We start from the raw sequence: 18,174 nt of genomic DNA on the forward strand, positions 1-18,174 counted from the left end.
TTCCAACGGTCTCTGTCCCGTGGCCACACGCAGTCCCTATTCTTCGAGTAAGATGATTGCCAGATGTCGATGTGTCTCCACAGTACGTGATCAGCTAGCCCGAGGGCCGTTATAAACACTAAGATCTAGTTACCTAAAATCCTTTAAACAGATAAACAGTCTTTGTCTCAACTACGAGAAGATAGGGGAGATCTATTTCTTTCAACGAACGGCGTCTCCCACTAGCAACTTTCCCTCGAGGGCGGCTAGTATCTTTTCTAACCACCGATATAGAAATTGACCAATTAGCAGCAACGCCGATTTCCCTTACTCTCTGAACGAAGGCTATCCTCGACGAATCCGATGATCTCGTGCCCTTAGACACCCCCGATATAGTTTTCCTCTGTGGCATCATCGGGACGGGAAAGGCATTCTTTCACGCGATCTCGTCGACTAAAGGGAGTAACGTTCTTACGAATTATTATTGTTCAGACTTAGACTTCGCGAGCACGTTCATCCATCATCCCGTTGACCGCGGATTCGTTATCGAACCCGAGACCATTGTTACTAGTATCGCGGGTGCCTAATCACCATAGTCAATTGTCAAATTTGTATCATCCGTGCCTGTGCTAATAAACTGTGTCTTTATTATATCGCAACGATGGCTAATTTCAATGAAGACTCACCAAACACCCACAATCCTATCCGCAACGCCACCCCGACATATATATATGTCGGGTTATGGTTGGAATTTTGGGCGCGTAACAACTTTTCACGTGAATTAACCATTGTTTTACACAACCGAGATTGTATTTACACGTATACATAAGTCTACTACAAAGATTAACAAATAATAAGTCTAGTGAATAATAAGCTTAACAAATAATAAAGTTAGTGGATAATAAGTTGAACGAAGAATAAGTGTAACAATAATAAGTGTAAAAAATAAGTCTAATAAATAATAAGTTTAACGAATAGTAAGTTTAATGAATAGTATGATTTACGAACAATAAGTTTAATGAACGCTATTAACAATATTTTTGAGTTCAAACGAATCCACGGCTAACGGGATAACTCATTACTAAGCGTAGACTGATCTTAAGCACGGAAATACGATGGTTGAAAACTCGACGTGTCACTCTCCAAAGCAGTCGCAAGAATGCCAGCCTCGTCGAGATTTTTCTCGCTGTACGATTGCATTTGTTTTTCTATGCCCGTTTGGAAGCATCGAGAAGGTTTCAAACGCCGTTGCTAGGCAGACTCGTTGGAAGCATCGAGAAAGTTCCAAACGCCGTTGTTAGGCGGTTTCTGCCTGGAGTTTGATTAGTAATACAATGTATGACCCACTGTATTACACGTGGCTAGGCCCGCTCCCGAGGCCGCATGCCGCCACAACCACATTTCTCGGAAAACCCATAAACCACTCCAGACCTCCGTTAGGCAAACGTACAATTGTCACCTCGAACCCAATCTCGCTATCACAAATCTCGAACAATTACAGCTATGATAAAATCCAGGCTAGAGTACTAGAGGATGTTCCCAAAATTTCCAAGGAACGGCTTCGGCTTTCCTTTCATCTCCGACATATATATATATATATATATATAATTCTTTATACATATAACGTTTATATGTCTGAATTTATAATATAAGAATATTATTAATTACTCCACGATATCTTCTTTCGTGTTTTAATAATCTTAACACTACACATCGAACTATCACAACGAATTAATATTTATAATCTTTTGAACTTAAATAAGTTACAATATAAAAATATCAGGTACTCTACTACGGAAAGCATTTCACGACGTGATAAATATCATAAAAAATTATTAGAAGGTGCTTATGTATTTAACAATACTTATACTTCTTGGTTTACTTTTAACATTTTTGCTTTGAGATATCAAAAATCATTCAATTATTATAAAGAATTATATTATATAGAAAATTAAACAATAAAAATAGGAAACAATTACGAACTTTTGTGCAAAGTATGGTGTAGATTTTAAAGCCATACTTGAATATCGGTCATTCTGTCTTTTATAAATACCGACTAAATAAATTTAAATCAGATTCAACATCTAATAGGTATGTGAATTTTCACAACAAAAATAAATTTTGCAGCTAATTGCAGTGCTCTAAGAAATATGGAATATACAGCGTGTTCTCATAATTTATGATTTTTCAGCTGTTTGAATAAAAGAGTTAATAACCAAAATTTATCTGTGTTAAGTGAACAACATTTAACAATAATAGACATTTCTGACATTTTGTATCATAATGAAAACAAATTTTTTTTATATTGAACTCAAGATTACTTTTGAATTTTAACGTATTTAACGAATTTTAACGATTTTTACTTATTATATTGTAAAGCATGTTAAAACAAATTAAACAAGCATAAAACATGACACCTTTGTTCATATAGTACCAAGTTTACAGTTTACAAATACTAATAAATAGTATTTGTATTTTGTATTTTTTCTTGTATTTTTCCAACAAAAGCTATTTGTTATTATTATATCTTACTCACTCAAAATATAAACTTTGATTAATGATTCCTTTTTATTGTAATGCTTTAAGTGGCTGAAAACTCATGCAACAGGACATTAATTTGAATATAATTTTTCTCATAATTTTTATGTAAATAAAAATGTTAATAATTAAGGAATATTTTACTTCCCTATTTTAAAAAAATAATATTCATTTAAATTGCATTAAATATGTAGTAACAGCTAAAAAATATTTATACATATTTATTAAAGAAAAATAATTTCTATATACATAAAAAATTAATAAAGGATGGTATTGAAATTTTATAGATCATATTATTTATAATTTATTTTTATAAACGAAATTAATTTATACTAATAATAAATGAATTATCATTTATACAAAGGTTTATCTGTCCTTTGTTTTATTGAAGTATGTACACTACATATTAATCAAAGTAAAGGTATTAAAACATCAATTAAATTTTATTTTTATGTAATTTTTTCATAAACAAGGACATTGACTACCATTTAAAAGTTTTATTTTGTTATACTTAGCTAAAAAGTCAATTCGAAGCTATGAACTGATACAGAATTATTAATGTATTTATTATATGCACTTCTCGCCAAAAAGATAACCCAGGCGTGCTATTTTTAATTTCTCAATGACGCGTGTAAAGTTTTTCGTCTGTAACGCATAATATCAAAACATTATGAGCTCAGAATAAATCTTATAATATTTTTAATTATTTTCAACGAACCGTATATTCTGAGCTCATAATGTTTCGATATTATGCGTTACAGACGAAAAACTTTACACGCGTCATTGAGAAATTAAAGATAGCACACCTGGACTATCTTTTTGGCGAGGAGTGTATGTATATTGTCAATATTTTTAATTTTATATGATATATTGTTAAATTAAAAAATTATCCATCACAAATTGATATTTCAACAATGGCATCACTGTGGTCTAAATTGTTTTTATTTTACTAAATATATTCTTTCATCTTTATTTCAAGTTCATCTTTATTTTTGAAGTAAACATTTAAGTATGTCTAATAAAATTACAAGAACTTTTCAATCATTTGTAAACATATTTAGAAACATGCTTTAAATTATATAAGTATAAAACAATCATCAATAAAACTCATTCTAAATATAAAAGCTCTATATTAAATTCATCATAATATGTTTATTAACAGGAAGATGCAAATGATACAAAATAAATTCATGATTTAAGTTATGTAGCAAAAATTTGGATGTAACTCTTGTTTCATATCATGTGCACAATTTTAATATTTGATACTTATTTTACTAGGAATTTCATTGTATTAATCAAAATAATAATACTGATGCACTATAAAATTAATTCTATATATTACTTTAAACTGCAAGTAGCTTTTCCTATTTTATAGTCGCCATAATTCCAAGATAATAAAATTTATAATAATATATGTTGTTATATCTTTACAATTTACTATTGAGCGCCTGCAGTAAATACTACAACATCATTAGAATTTCTGAATAAATATATAATTATTTTTTTGTGCATTAGCACATAAAATATTATATATAAGCTCAAAATATTACTATTGATAAGCTCAAAAAAATTCCTTTTACCTTGTATAGTTCATTGCTGGCGTGAGGAGCGTTTAACAAAGACTATAAGTGTTATATTAATCACTAGAGAATGTAGCTTACATTTATATAGCCATAACGTATCATCTTACAAATCAAAAATTAAACTATCCAAAAGCTATAAATAAAATAACATTGCACTGCGATTACCTGAATAAGCATATCTTTAATAGTTCTAAATTATTTTATTCTATCCTTTTAGCGGTATTCTATTAAAAACGACGTGTTTTATTATCTCTGATAAAAACACGTGTAAATTAGGTACTTCAAATTTTAAGATTTTTCTTTCCAAAGCTTGTTCCTGACGCAAAAGCTGATAATCCGAATTGAGAGAAGATAAATAATATATACAATTTATACTACGATTCTGTTATCATACTCTTCAACCTCCGCTAGGTTCATCGGTCCATATTTTTACAAAGTATTGTACAGAGAAAACTATTATAATAACAAGAATGGTATCAATGAAGATTTTCAACATATTTATACTATGGTGTTGATAAACTTGTTCTCTTTGTATTATAGCAAGTTGTTCTAATATGTGTTTTATATGATTAAGTTTATCACCATGTTCTAACATTTGTCTTTCTATGTCCTTTATAATATACATTATCCTGAAAAAATATTTCCATGTTTAAAATTAAGGAAAGTATTATTAGTCGTTATTCTATAATCGAGAAATAATAGAAAAACTTACCTAGCCGTAGAACGTTTTCTTTTACCTACTGACTGACTAGAATCTGAGTGTACCTCTGCAGAGGAACTCCCAGAATCATGAGCGGTCTCTGTTAATGGTAAATTATTAGACAACTGTCTTTTGAAAGATTTTAATACAGAAAGCGAAGAACGTGACTCAGCTTCAAGAAGTGGAACCTGAAACATGAGTGATAAACTTTTAAATTAGTTATTTCGTTTTGAAAAAATGAAAGAAAGAAAATGTATTCATAGTTCACGATTATTTTTTGCTTTTTCAGAGCATAATTGATATAAATAATCAAAATCTTGATTTGAATGATTATTACAATTGTATTATAATTAGTAATCATCAATAAAACTAATAAATTATTTTGTTTTCATCAAACATTTGTTTATTTACAAAATAAAAGTATTATTTACATTATTTAATTCCTATACCTGTGTCTGTGGTTCAGTTGATACGATACTTCCAGTACGCATAATTGGTGTTTTGTGTCTAGTTTTCGTACGCACTATGTAATCTTGTTCATATTGTACAACATCATTTCTAAGATCCCATGGTCGAACATCCGCATGTCGATAAACCCAGTTACCCGTTATAATATCCTGATAATATTAAAAAAATTATATTCAGAAATAAAATTATGTTCAGAATATAAATAGGAGCTTACAAAAGCAGTTTCTTTTATTGTTATTTAATACCTGAACAAAATGCTTAGGAATCCATTCCTGTCCTTTAAGTTTTCGTTCTTTAGCACGCTCTCTTTGTGCTTCTTCCAATTGAGTTTTTTCATCAGTAGCAGCAACTTGATCATCGCCATTAATTGCCTGAGTAACATCGTACCATAATTTCTCACTTTCCCATGGACCTTGATGTTCTAGAGATACAGTGTACTTTTTCAATCTCTTTTTACGTATTTCTGGAGTAGGATTGAAAAACACACTTTCTTGCTGCAAGATTAATTGACATAGTTTAATTTAACTATTAATTACTGTGTATAGAATCCTAAATAATCAACAAACCCCAGTTCTTTTATCTGTAATTAATATTTGACCATCCCAATAGCCTGATATAATAGCAAGAGTTTCTTTTCCTAGATGTATTCCCCCTGTAACTTGATTCATTTGTTCTGCACCTCCAAGAAATGGCTATTGAATGAGTAATCACACAAACACATATAATTAATTTTATGACTATTATTTTAAGTTTATGTAACATTCCATATTACCTTGAGTTTGAATTCTAGTTCGGTATGATAACCTGTCTTTTCACAATTTATATGAACTTTCCCACCTAATTCCATAGATAATGTTCCCATAAGAATACCATTACAATGGGCGTAAGGTATTGTCATTGTATAATCTTCTCCTCTGGGCAACATTGTCAGTATTGCAACACCATCTAAAACTGCTGATGTTGAATTTCCTGAAAAATGGAATGTATATTTTCATATAATGCCTGTCTTAGCAAAACGTTTCATTTTTTTTTAACAAAAAAATATATATATTTACCATAAAATTTAGATTTAGCAATAATTGTAGCACTAATAGTAAATCCATCTTGTCGATTTGTAACATAGAAGCCTGATATAGGTGGATGATGAGATAACTATTAACATTGAAATGTTTCATATAAGTATGTAATAGTAATAAAGATGGAGCAAGTACATATAATTACAAAAAATTAAAAAATTTTAATAATTGTACACCTGATCAGCAATATAGAAAGTCCTTGAACCATTAGAATGCTGCCAATAACAGCGGAAAGTTTCACCCAAAAGCGGGTTGTATGGTTTCTTCAAACCCTGAGGTTTTTTATAAAATCCAGATAAATACCATTTAACAACACCTTTCATACGTGTAAATGCATCATCTTCCACTACTGCTCTGTAAGAACAAGAAACAAAGCATATATATATAATAATTTTATTCAAATGTTTCTCAAAATCTACAAATTTATACTTACTGGGACAATAAATCTGCATGGTAATAAGAATCAGCCAGTTTTTCTAGGAACGAACGAGGTTCTAAAATAAAAGTCGGCAAGACTACTTTCGATAAATCCATGCCTGGTCGAACTTGTTTCATCAAGAACCATATTAAAGATTTTTGTTCTTCCTGTAATTCTGTAACTACTTCTCCAGCCTGTATCAAACACAAATATAAAAACTCTAGTTTCGATTATGGATAAGGCGCAATACAATATAATTTATTTTACCGCTCCAAGGACTTCTTACTCATTCGCAACATATAGAGTTTCGTTAATTGTTTCTTGTTGATCTTCTTTAGCTGACCCTTCAGATTCACTGTCTGATGCACTAATTTCTGCATCAGCTGCTACTCCGTTCTCTGGCTGGCTAATGTCGTCCAGGTCTATATGTGAGGAGTGCATAGGATCTAGCGTTACTACTATTGGAGTATCATACTCCAGGACATGTACAGAAGGAACAGTCATGCGTCGAGTGCAAGACTTAATAGGCTTGGAGATAGAAGATTCAAAATGGGGATAAGTATCTCCATCACCTAACATATCTACAGTATTCGAAGACAAAATAATATCTGTATCTGCAGCAACAGGTGGAGATTTATCGCAAAATTGTTTCTCCCAATATGCTACTGCATGATATAAATGCTGAAACATTGGAGTTGGTGAAGGACAAACACTTTTAGGATTATTTGACATAGAAGGTGTTAAAGGCTGAGGACATGATAACAAACGTCTTTGAGGTGTTGTAGGTGATTGAGGAGCATAATTAGACAAGCATACTGTGGATATTAAAGCAAGTGTTTAAGGTGACAAAAGTCAGGAAAGGAATGACAATAACAACATAATTAGTACCAATAACTTCCATGAATAAAGCTTAATTAAGTATTTTTCTGAGTGCTGTCCTTGTACTAAAGTCAATTATAATGTATTAATGTATAAAAGAGAAATGTTACTTCTTATATCAAGTAAATTTCTTAAAAGAGAAGGAATAATAGAATAAAAGTTAACATTTTATGTAATATAACATACATCTTGATACGTTGTAAAAAATATTGTTCTGTTATGCCTACCATGTTCATCAAAGTGTTTTTCGTAATCTGCTTCACTCCACTGAGTTTCATGAGTTGTTGTAGTATCATGTGGTAAAGCACGTGGTAATGCGCTTGTTGAGCGTACTATTAAAGATGAACAACGTAAAGATAATTCAAGTGCATCCAACCAACATTTACCAGCTGCCTGTGAAGGTGCTCTACATATTAAATAAGATGTTGGCAAAAGTTGTACAACCGCACCTATAAAAATGATTAAGTAGAAATATATTTTTTCATCTGTACAAAATTCATTATTTACCAATAGCTTCTTTTTCTGGGCCTCTTGGAGCCCATATTGACTGTTCCAAGGGATGAAACAATTTAAAACAAAATCCATCTTTCTTGCTTGGACGTTCTATTACTTGACATGTATTAAGTAAAACCGTTCCCACCCAGTGATTACTCTGTAATAGGTATATGAGTATAATTATGTATGAAGCAAATAAATATTCTATTTAAAAGTAATATAAATGAGCACTTTTGTTTTTGGACTTTTGTATAGCAAAAGTAAACCAGGCTTCAGGATGCACCACAATTTTGTCCAACTCTTTAATGTACCACGAACTTTAAGCCAATATCTCATAACAATAACAGTTGGATCTTTAAACGAACTTAAGAGTTCATTGGCAACTCTTTTCTTCTCCATCCGGTAATTCTTTCTTTGAGCCTTATATGATTCTTTTCTTGTTAACTTACAAGAATCTAAAGACTAAAAATTATACAAAAATAAAATATAAATACCTTTTCAATGTCTTAAAACAGTGCATTAAATATTTTATACTTTATCAGATGAGTTATCTGTTTTTTTATTTGTTTCTCCCATTGTAGTTGTTAAACCTATAACAATTAAATTATTTACAAATTATTTTTTTAAATATTAATTAAACACTGATATTATAACAACATAAAAATACAGTTACATTCATTAAATATTAACTTAGCAATAAATATTAATGTCCAAAAATAGTTACAAACAAAAATATTAAACAGTTATATGATTTAAAACAATGTATGTTATATATAAATAAATTATTAAATACAATTATGAACTAAAATCTTTAATAACTTCTATGAATATTTTTTTAATTTTCATATTAGATATGCTTTTTAAAATGATGAAAATATGCAAACGGTAATATTTACTCAAAGTTGATAAATGATTTAATGAACTATATAAAATATTATGATTATCACTCTAGTAATTTTAATATAACTTCTTTTTATTTACAATTAATTAAAACCGGAAGCCTTAAAAACAATAAAACTTAAAACATTCACATAACAAGCTTGGCAAATAGAATTCCAATAATACAGAAATAAAAACTCATTGTGAAAAATTTATAGAATTGAAAAAAGAATAGTTTATAGTTCCTTATTTATTACAGAGTACAGTATGTTATACAAATAAAATTATTTCATATAATAGCTTCATTAACATAACGCATTATGCAGTTAGCATCTTCATATTAGACCTTTTAATCGCATTTTTTTCATCTGTGTTAAAGATCACATTTAACAAAATTCGATTGTATTTATCTTAGCCATAAGTTAAACTTATGTAATACTTATAAACTATAAGTTTTATATGTAATTATTATACAGAAATATTATTTATTTGAAACTTATATTCATAATAGTAATCTATTTAATATACATATTTAATAATTTGTCAGCCAAAGAAGATTATACTGTTATTTAATAAGGTTTTGGGTTTATAAAATAACGATTCACTTAGATTCGTTTTCTCCAATATATTTTAGTCTAACAATTCAGTCTTATAACACGTCTTACCACACAGGAATCTTCAAGTCAATAGAACAACGTGGTCGACTTCTAAGACAAAAGAGCGTCGTTAGAAGTCGTACCAACTTAGTCTGTAGTAACCAGCGATCATACCAACTTAACATTTCTTAACACTCCCCTTTGATCGCTAGTTTCTACAAGCCCCATAGCTTTGGTAAATTGCTGAGTCTTAATCCTATTTAACCCTTTGGTAAGAATGTCAGCGACATTCTCCGGACTAGGTACATAAATATATTCTAGTATCCCCTTCGATACGCAGTTCTTAACGTAAAAGTATCGCACTTGGACGTGCTTAGAACTCTCGGCAACTATTTCGTCTCTCGACCATGAAATAGCTCCGATATTATCGCAGAATATTTTACAGGGACGAGGGCAATACGACAGTTGACCCAATTCTTTTAACAGTAAAGAAATCCACACTGTCTCCCTTGCTGCTTCCTGCATTGCCACGAATTCCGCCTCGCACGTCGACTGAGCTATAATCGGTTGTTTTTTGGATAGCCAGGATATCGCCGCGCCAGCGAGTATGAACACATATCCGCTCCTGGATTTCCTGTCTACCGTACAACCCGCAAAATCCGAGTCGCAAAATACTTTCAGAGGTTGCCCGGTCCTCTGATATACTAACGTTAAGTCTTTGGTCTTTAACAAATACCTGAATACCCGCTTCACTGCTTTCCAGTCGGATACAGTCGGGTTCGCGCATCTTTGGCTCAATTTTCCTATTGCACACGCAACATCAGGACGACTTACAGTAGCGACATACATAATGTGCCCCACAGCTTGTTCATATAACTTGCTGTCGAAAGGCTCATCGCGTTCAATATCAAAACCAGCCTCACATTCCCTAGCTAGCGGTGTCGACACTCCCACCACTCCAGCCTCGTGAGTAATGTCAAACAGATCCAGTATTTGACCTATCTGTACAGATTGATCGAATACTACCGTGGTGCTGTTTGGCTTACTCAGGTGGATGGACAGAAATTGAGTGTCTACACCTAGCATCCTAACATCTAGTTTGTCCTTAAACCTAGTTTTGAATATCTCAATCCGCTCATTCGTCCCAAACACAAGGATGTCGTCCACATACACAGCTACAATCAACCTTTTTGACGCATCCACATACACACATGGGTCACTCACGCATGGGCTCAGACTCATACCCCTTAAAATGCTATTGATGTGCCTAAACCACATTCTTCCAGCTTGTTTTAGTCCATACAGGCTCCTTTTGAGCTTACACACAAATTTGGTTCTGTCCTTGCCTGGAACTCTAAAGAGTTCTGGTTGCTCCATGTATATATCCTCATCCAGAGGGCTGTTGAGATATGCACATTCCACATCGATGTGCTCGTAAACCCACTCATTCTCCGCACATAGAGCAAGCAGAATTCTTAGAGTTCTGCGTTTTACTATCGGACTAAAGGTTTCTGAATAATCTACCCCAGGCCTCTGCCAGAATCCCCGAGCTACTAACCTAGCCTTATATCTATCAGGGTCTCTCTTTATCGCAAGCACCCACTTACAGTCTATAACGTTTTTATCTAAGGGTCTTTGCACGATGTCCCACACATCCTTACTTTTTAAATTGTCTAGTTCCTTTTTTATTGCATCAGTCCACTTTTGGGCGTCTGGCCCCCTCAGGGCTTCATGCACATTCACAGGTACACACATGTTCTGAGATTTACAAACAATCGCAGTGCGAGCACAACAATCACATGTTCTTGGCTTGTGTAGCCTTGCCGACCTCCTAGGCACAACCGGTACACTCACAGTATCCACTGGATCGTCCTCACACGTTAAACTATCCATAAAGTAGTCGGTTTCCCCTTCGTCGTTTTCTCCGTCACTCTGTGTCTCGACGTCAGCTTGACCGGCTTCTCCCCTATGTTCAAAGGTTTCTACATCCCATATCCATTCCGAGGACTTATCCTTTATATGGTTCGTCTCCACCTTAGCGCTCTTGTAGGGGAACGTGTTCTCTTCGAATCTGACATGACAGGATATTATCACCCTTTGGTCCTTCGGTAGGTAAATCCTATAACCCTTGACCTGTCTGTCATATCCCACAAATATCCCCTCATCCGCTCTGCTCTCGAATTTTCCTCCGCTTGGACTCTTTAGATACCAGACTCTGCATCCAAACACTCGCAGTCTGGTTATCTCCCCTTGGAGGTCACATCTCTTACCCCTCCATAATTCCAGTGGAATCTTGTCTCCGATGGCAGCGGATGGGCATAGGTTCCTTATGTGGCATGCCGTGTTCACAGCCTCCCCCCACAGATAGTCAGGGAGTCCAGATTGGATGAGTAAACATCTGGACATCTCGACCAGAGTTCTGTTCGCTCGTTCGGAGACCCCATTTTGTTCAGGGTTTCTAGGGACAGTTTTCCTGTGTAAGATACCTTTCTCCTTTAGGTAGTTCTCGAAGGTTTCTCCAGTGTACTCACCCCCGTTGTCTGTTTGAAGTGCACTTATCTTATATTGATGTAAGGCCTCCACCTCCGCCTGGTACTCCTTAAAACACTTGAGTACTTCATTCTTCTTACTGATGATCCTGACGTGCGTGAAACGGGAAAAATCATCTATGAACGTCACGAAATAATTTCCTCCGCCCAGCGATTTGCATTGTGTTCTGCCACTAATATCACTGTGAATTATTTCTAAAGGACGCCGACACATGTGGTGGGCGGTCTTCGGAAAAGGTACTTTTGTCATTTTCCCTTTCACGCAGACCCCGCATGGTTCCTCGTGCATCCTAGAATCCTCCTTCACGCCCCTTACAGGGATTTTTCTCATCGCATTTCCATGTAGATGACCTAACCTCTCATGCCATGATACGATACCTTTGTACGCCTTAGCTTCAATAATCTCGGCGTGGTCATTGTCATTTCCAGGTTCTTCTTGATCGTTTCCCATGGAGACGTTTGCCGCATGCCTCTCAGGTGGTATTGTCTCTAGGTAGTACACGTTGTCCCCTACCTTTGAGTTGAATACCATGTCCCCATCATCATGTGTGCCGACGGCCTCATCCTTCGTACATACAGTAGTGACGCCTTTCACTGCCAATTGCCTGATCGATATTAGATTTACATCTAAATCGGGTACCCACAGGGCGTTCGACAAGGATAGACTCCACCCGCCGCAAGCCTTGGTCATCTTCACAACGATCGTGCCTTTTCCTTTGACTTCCAGGTGGCCCTTACCAATCCGAATCTGTCCGGCCGCAGGCACGAAGTCCACGAACCGATATCTATCCGGAGTCATATGGTTTGAGGCTCCCGAGTCGAGATAGCTGATCCTATCCCTTTCCACGTGGTTTATAGATGATAAAGCCAGTGTGGAGATAAGTCCCTTGGATCTCGGTTTATCTTCCACCTTGTTTTCTGGGTCTTTCCCTTCCTTGTCTTCCTTTCCCTCTTGGCAGTTGTACGATATGTGGCCTCGTTTTCCACATTTGTAGCATTTTTTATCTTTTGGGTTTTTCTGCTTCTTCTTAGCGCCATCTTGACCTTGTTGGGGCTTGGTCTGCGATTGTCTGCAAGCCGCCATTGCACTATTCCTTTCGGATGGACCCATAGCCGCTTCCATTCTCCTTTCCTCAAGTAGGAGATCGGACTTTACGGCCCTCGATGTTAGATTCTTATCGAGCCTTACCGTCCTCAGGTATGTCGCGTAGTTTGGGTCCGACACGAGGCCGGCTAAGATGAAGCACGCCATCACGTGATCATCGATTCTTAGACCTGCGTTGGAAATCTTTTCACATAGATCGTGTATCTTACCGCAGTATTTTCCGATCTTCATACCGGGGGTTTTTTCCATAGTACCCAGTTCCCGTATGTATAGGACAGTGTCCATCGACGTGGACCTCCCATGGACATCCTCCAGCGCCTTCCAGCAATCCCTCGCTGTCTTCAAAGACTTAATATCTCCGATAAATTCGGGGCGAACATGTCGGAACAGATACGCACGTGCCATGCTGTCCTTCCTCATGCATTCTGGGTCCACCTTTTGCGTTGCTGTAAATCCTGGTTCTATTGCCTCCCAGCAACCCAGGAAAACCAGCGAGGCTTCCGTCATTGTCTTCCAATACTCGTAATTATCACTTTTTAAGACTGGCTTCATATCGCTGTCCACATCACTTAGTCTGTCGTGATCGGCCATGGCGTGGTCTCTTCTCAGATTATCTCGTAAAACACAAAAAAAAAACTCAAAAATAATAACGTTTTTCCCCGCAGTTTACTGCCCTGGGCCCATAACCTGTTATTTAATAAGGTTTTGGGTTTATAAAATAACGATTCACTTAGATTCGTTTTCTCCAATATATTTTAGTCTAACAATTCAGTCTTATAACACGTCTTACCACACAGGAATCTTCAAGTCAATAGAACAACGTGGTCGACTTCTAAGACAAAAGAGCGTCGTTAGAAGTCGTACCAACTTAGTCTGTAGTAACCAGCGATCATACCAACTTAACATTTCTTAACATATACAATATACAAAAATTACATTTCAGAGGTTAAAAATCTAAATAATAATATGCATAGTATGAAAGGAAAATATAAGCCAAACAGGAAATAAAAAATATGCAGTTCTTTACAGCTAATCAACTACTTGTACAAGAAATAGTAATAATTTACACAAAAGTCAAAAAAGCACCTGACAAATTTCGAATAATTGTCCATTATGATATTAACATAGCTTTGTGTTTATACCTGGAGATAGTGGAGGTGCAGCAGTTGCAAAATTTACACTTGTTGATAGGGACTCTGTTGATGGAAGTTTAGGTAATGTTGCAGATTGAACTTGAACACTGCTTCGTCGAAGTTATTGATCCACTGGTTCTATATATATAGTTTTGTTCACAATTACAATTACTATTTATCAATATTTTTACAACTGTTTCATGTAAATATGTATTTTTCAATCTTATATAAATATCTATCTTTCAAAATCACAAACTCTAAAAATTTTTGAGCTATAAGTTACTTAACAATAAAGATACTAAGATTAAATTACATCATATCACTTTCTAAAGTATAAATCCATTTCAGCAACGCTAGTTATGAACTGCTAATAACATTAAATTTTAAAGACAGAATTTACAGTAAACATTCTATAGTCACATTCTATTGAATACACAATTCTATTTTTTATTTTAAATTTCTGTTATTATAGACTAATAAAATTGATCATATGTCAATATTTTGTTTTTTCATATGTTTCCTATAAAGGGCAGTAGAATGTATTTTACAAATGTATTTTATCAGCACATAGATAAGCAATATCTTCTTACCAGTGATTTTTAATCAGTTATAGTTATATCTCATATAAGTTATATCTCAGTGTATAAATAAATTTCATTAAAGCGCAAATCTTGTTAAAGTAGTTAATCTATAATAAATATTCAGTTTTAAATATAAATTATTGTTCAAATCAATCTTTCTCGTTGTGTATTTCTTAATTTAAATGTTGTATTAGTTTTGAAATTATTTGAATTTGTAACGCGAGCAGAGTACTTCAGCACTCCAAGAGCAGCAATCATGCCAAATTCCCTAAATTTTGGGAAGGCTACACAACATATCCAATAAATTGGTAGACAACACTGAATCGGGGAATACGGCTTTTTGTTGTGCCATGGTGTATTAATTTTTACTATTGTATTATTGAATACAGAATACCAGAAATTTTGTTATATTTTTGTAAGTATCCTTTTCGTAAGCATGATATATGTGCGTATATTGTTAACAAATGAATATCATCATATTTTATATTTACTAGTTTAACGTGTGACAAGAAAAATAAACAGGAAGATAATGGGTATTCCAGGATTAACTGCTTATATAAACAAGCATAAATGTAATTTTTTAGAGCACTACAAATTACGTGATACGTATTTAGTAATTGATGGAAATAACATTAAGTATTTATTATATGAAAAGTGCACATGCAATAATTGGACATTTGGTGGTGATTACGATAATTATGAGCAATATATATCAGATTTCTTTGATGACTTATTAAAGTGTAATGTAACGCCCTTAGTCTTTTTTGATGGTGCTGTTGAAAGTAAAAAATTCAAAACTATTGTAAGAAGAATGAAAAGGAGACTCGATATATTACCAACTTCTGCATTCAAAACTAATTGTCCAGAACAAATTTTTCCTTTGCTAAACGAACGAGTTTTTATTAATGTACTGAAGGAAAAAAATATTCGATTTGTACAGTGTCTATTTGAAACTGATAATATTATAGCATCAGTAGCAAAGATATTAAATTGTCCAGTTCTCAGCTATGATTCAGATTTTTATGTATATGGATCATTATTTATACCATTTGATACATTACAAACTGATGTAATTAAAGATTCAGATGGAAATGGTTATATTAAATTTTGTAAAATTTATAAGATTGAGAAATTATTCAAATATTTTACAGGATTAGATCAATCAAAGATAATATTAGCTGCAATACTATTAGGCAATGACTATGTGGAACCTGGTACATTTAGAAACTTCTTCCGCTATTTAAAGTTAGATTCATCAAGTGTAAACTATTATACCCGACAACACCGTATAAGTAGAATTTTGCTATGGTTGAGTAAATATAGCTTGTATGATGCAATCATTGAAATTTTAAGTAGGTTAACTATGCCTATGCGACAAAAAATTTTGGATTTAATAGAGATGAGTATAAATGGCTGTAGAAATGAATGTGCTGAAATACTTGTAACTTTGGGTTTCTCAAGAGATTATATTACTCATGTAAATACCTATCACTTCAATAGAAGCTTTAAATTTGATAGAGATATCAATACATTGACATATATAGAAGAAGTTCGTGGAAGATATAATGAATCAACTGAAGAAGATAAGGAAGAAGATGATGAAATTGAAATAGCAAAGATATTTACTGAGTCTGAATTAATGTTTAACACTGCAACTATTAGTGATTTGCCTATATGGTTTGTAAATGAATTTCGTACTGGTAAATATCCATCATATTTTCTGAATTTAATAATTCATCGTTTATATGTATGCCCCATACAAGTAGAAGATTTTCGTTATCCTTCAAACATCAAAGTAAGCCTAAAAATCCTTAGTATCATCATTGGAATTCTAAAATTAATGGTAGACAATAATATAAATTATATAAAATACTTAATGAGAACTGAAGATAAAAAGATTATGTGCTATAAGTTAGAGGCTATAGAAATTATGAATATTTTTAGTCTACCTTTTTCATTCAATCTTAGAGATATCCCATCACTTACTCAGAGAGAGATTTTAAACAATACTTTAGGAATTACAGATATGGATTGTATAAATGAACTTCCACCAAAGTGGATATTGTATGTTGGATGCATCAAATATTGGATACATCAACAAGAATGTCCTATATCTCACAAATGTTATTTATATTCTTTATTTATTTGTATGTTATTTGATATAGTAGATTTCAAAATTGGGAAATATAGAAGTATAGAGGCTTTTAACAAAAAATATAAGAAAACAATGGAAGCTATAAAGCAGAAAAGAAAAGAAAGTAATTATAACTCATGTTGTATAATAAATGGTACAATTCACGAAGCCTATAATGAAATCATTCATGACGACTATGTACTAGCAGCGCCATTTTTTATTTCACTTTTTGAAGTAGATGAAACATTATATAACACAGACAAGTTTGATATACATATAGTACACGTTTTTGGTGAGTTCCAAAGTTGTTTGAAACATACTATGGATTTGAATACACTTTTGGGATGTCCTTACCCACAGACCAAAGTTGCACATTTATATAATGGTACTTTATTGTATAATCTGTGTAATACTTTTAAAACTCACCATAATATCGAAGAATATATAAATATTGTTCTACAAATGTCTCCAAGTCTCTTAAGATTTTTTAATACATTTTTATTAAAAGTCAAACCAATGTTTTTATGTATGTTTCAAAATAAATAATATTACTCTACAAATCTCTTAAGGAAGGCAGGAAGACACTTTGAGGCATTTAAGAGTATGAGACAGGAAAGTACAAGTACAAATGCAATACAATGTGATAATAAAATTAAAGTACATATAACTAAAGATATAAATATATAAGCTAAATATATAAGTGGTGCAAATGCTGGAATATTAAAGTAAGGAAATAAAGGAGGGAAGCCAGTAATTACTGGCACAAGAGAGATAAGGATTGATGGAGACGTAGAATAGATATTGATAGGAGAGTGAAAGAAGGGAATGTGAACTCTATAGGATCAAATATGGAAGCGCATAACAAGAAACAGAATTAGAAGGGAAGATTAGTGCAGGAGACATAGTTCACGAACAAGGAAAAAATAGGACTGTAGACTGGGTGAGAAAATTGCAGAAGAAAAAAAAGGAAAGAATAAAGAGAGAGGAGGTATCTAGTTAAATAGGTAAATTAGACAATTAGCTCTAGTAGCATTCGTTTTATAGAGTAAGTAATGATAGGG

General features: G+C 33.3%; 1 protein-coding gene and 1 pseudogene across 1 annotated transcript; one reads left to right on the forward strand and one right to left on the reverse strand.

Moving 5' to 3' along the window:
* Positions 1–4,386: 4,386 nt before the first annotated feature.
* On the reverse strand, positions 4,387–14,533 carry LOC138179844 (oxysterol-binding protein-related protein 8-like; annotated as a pseudogene).
* Positions 14,534–15,460: 927 nt separating this feature from the next.
* LOC138179939 (protein asteroid-like) lies at positions 15,461–18,174 on the forward strand. Its single transcript, XM_069113216.1, has 2 exons — positions 15,461–17,735; positions 17,772–18,174. The coding sequence occupies exon 1, from the start codon at positions 15,509–15,511 to the stop codon at positions 17,657–17,659; it is 2,151 nt and encodes a 716-aa protein (XP_068969317.1). The 5' UTR covers positions 15,461–15,508; the 3' UTR covers positions 17,660–17,735; positions 17,772–18,174.

This window comes from Bombus flavifrons, chromosome 5 (genome assembly GCF_040668555.2).
Source record: "Bombus flavifrons isolate JBK064 chromosome 5, iyBomFlav1_principal, whole genome shotgun sequence".
NCBI lineage: Eukaryota > Metazoa > Arthropoda > Insecta > Hymenoptera > Apidae > Bombus > Bombus flavifrons.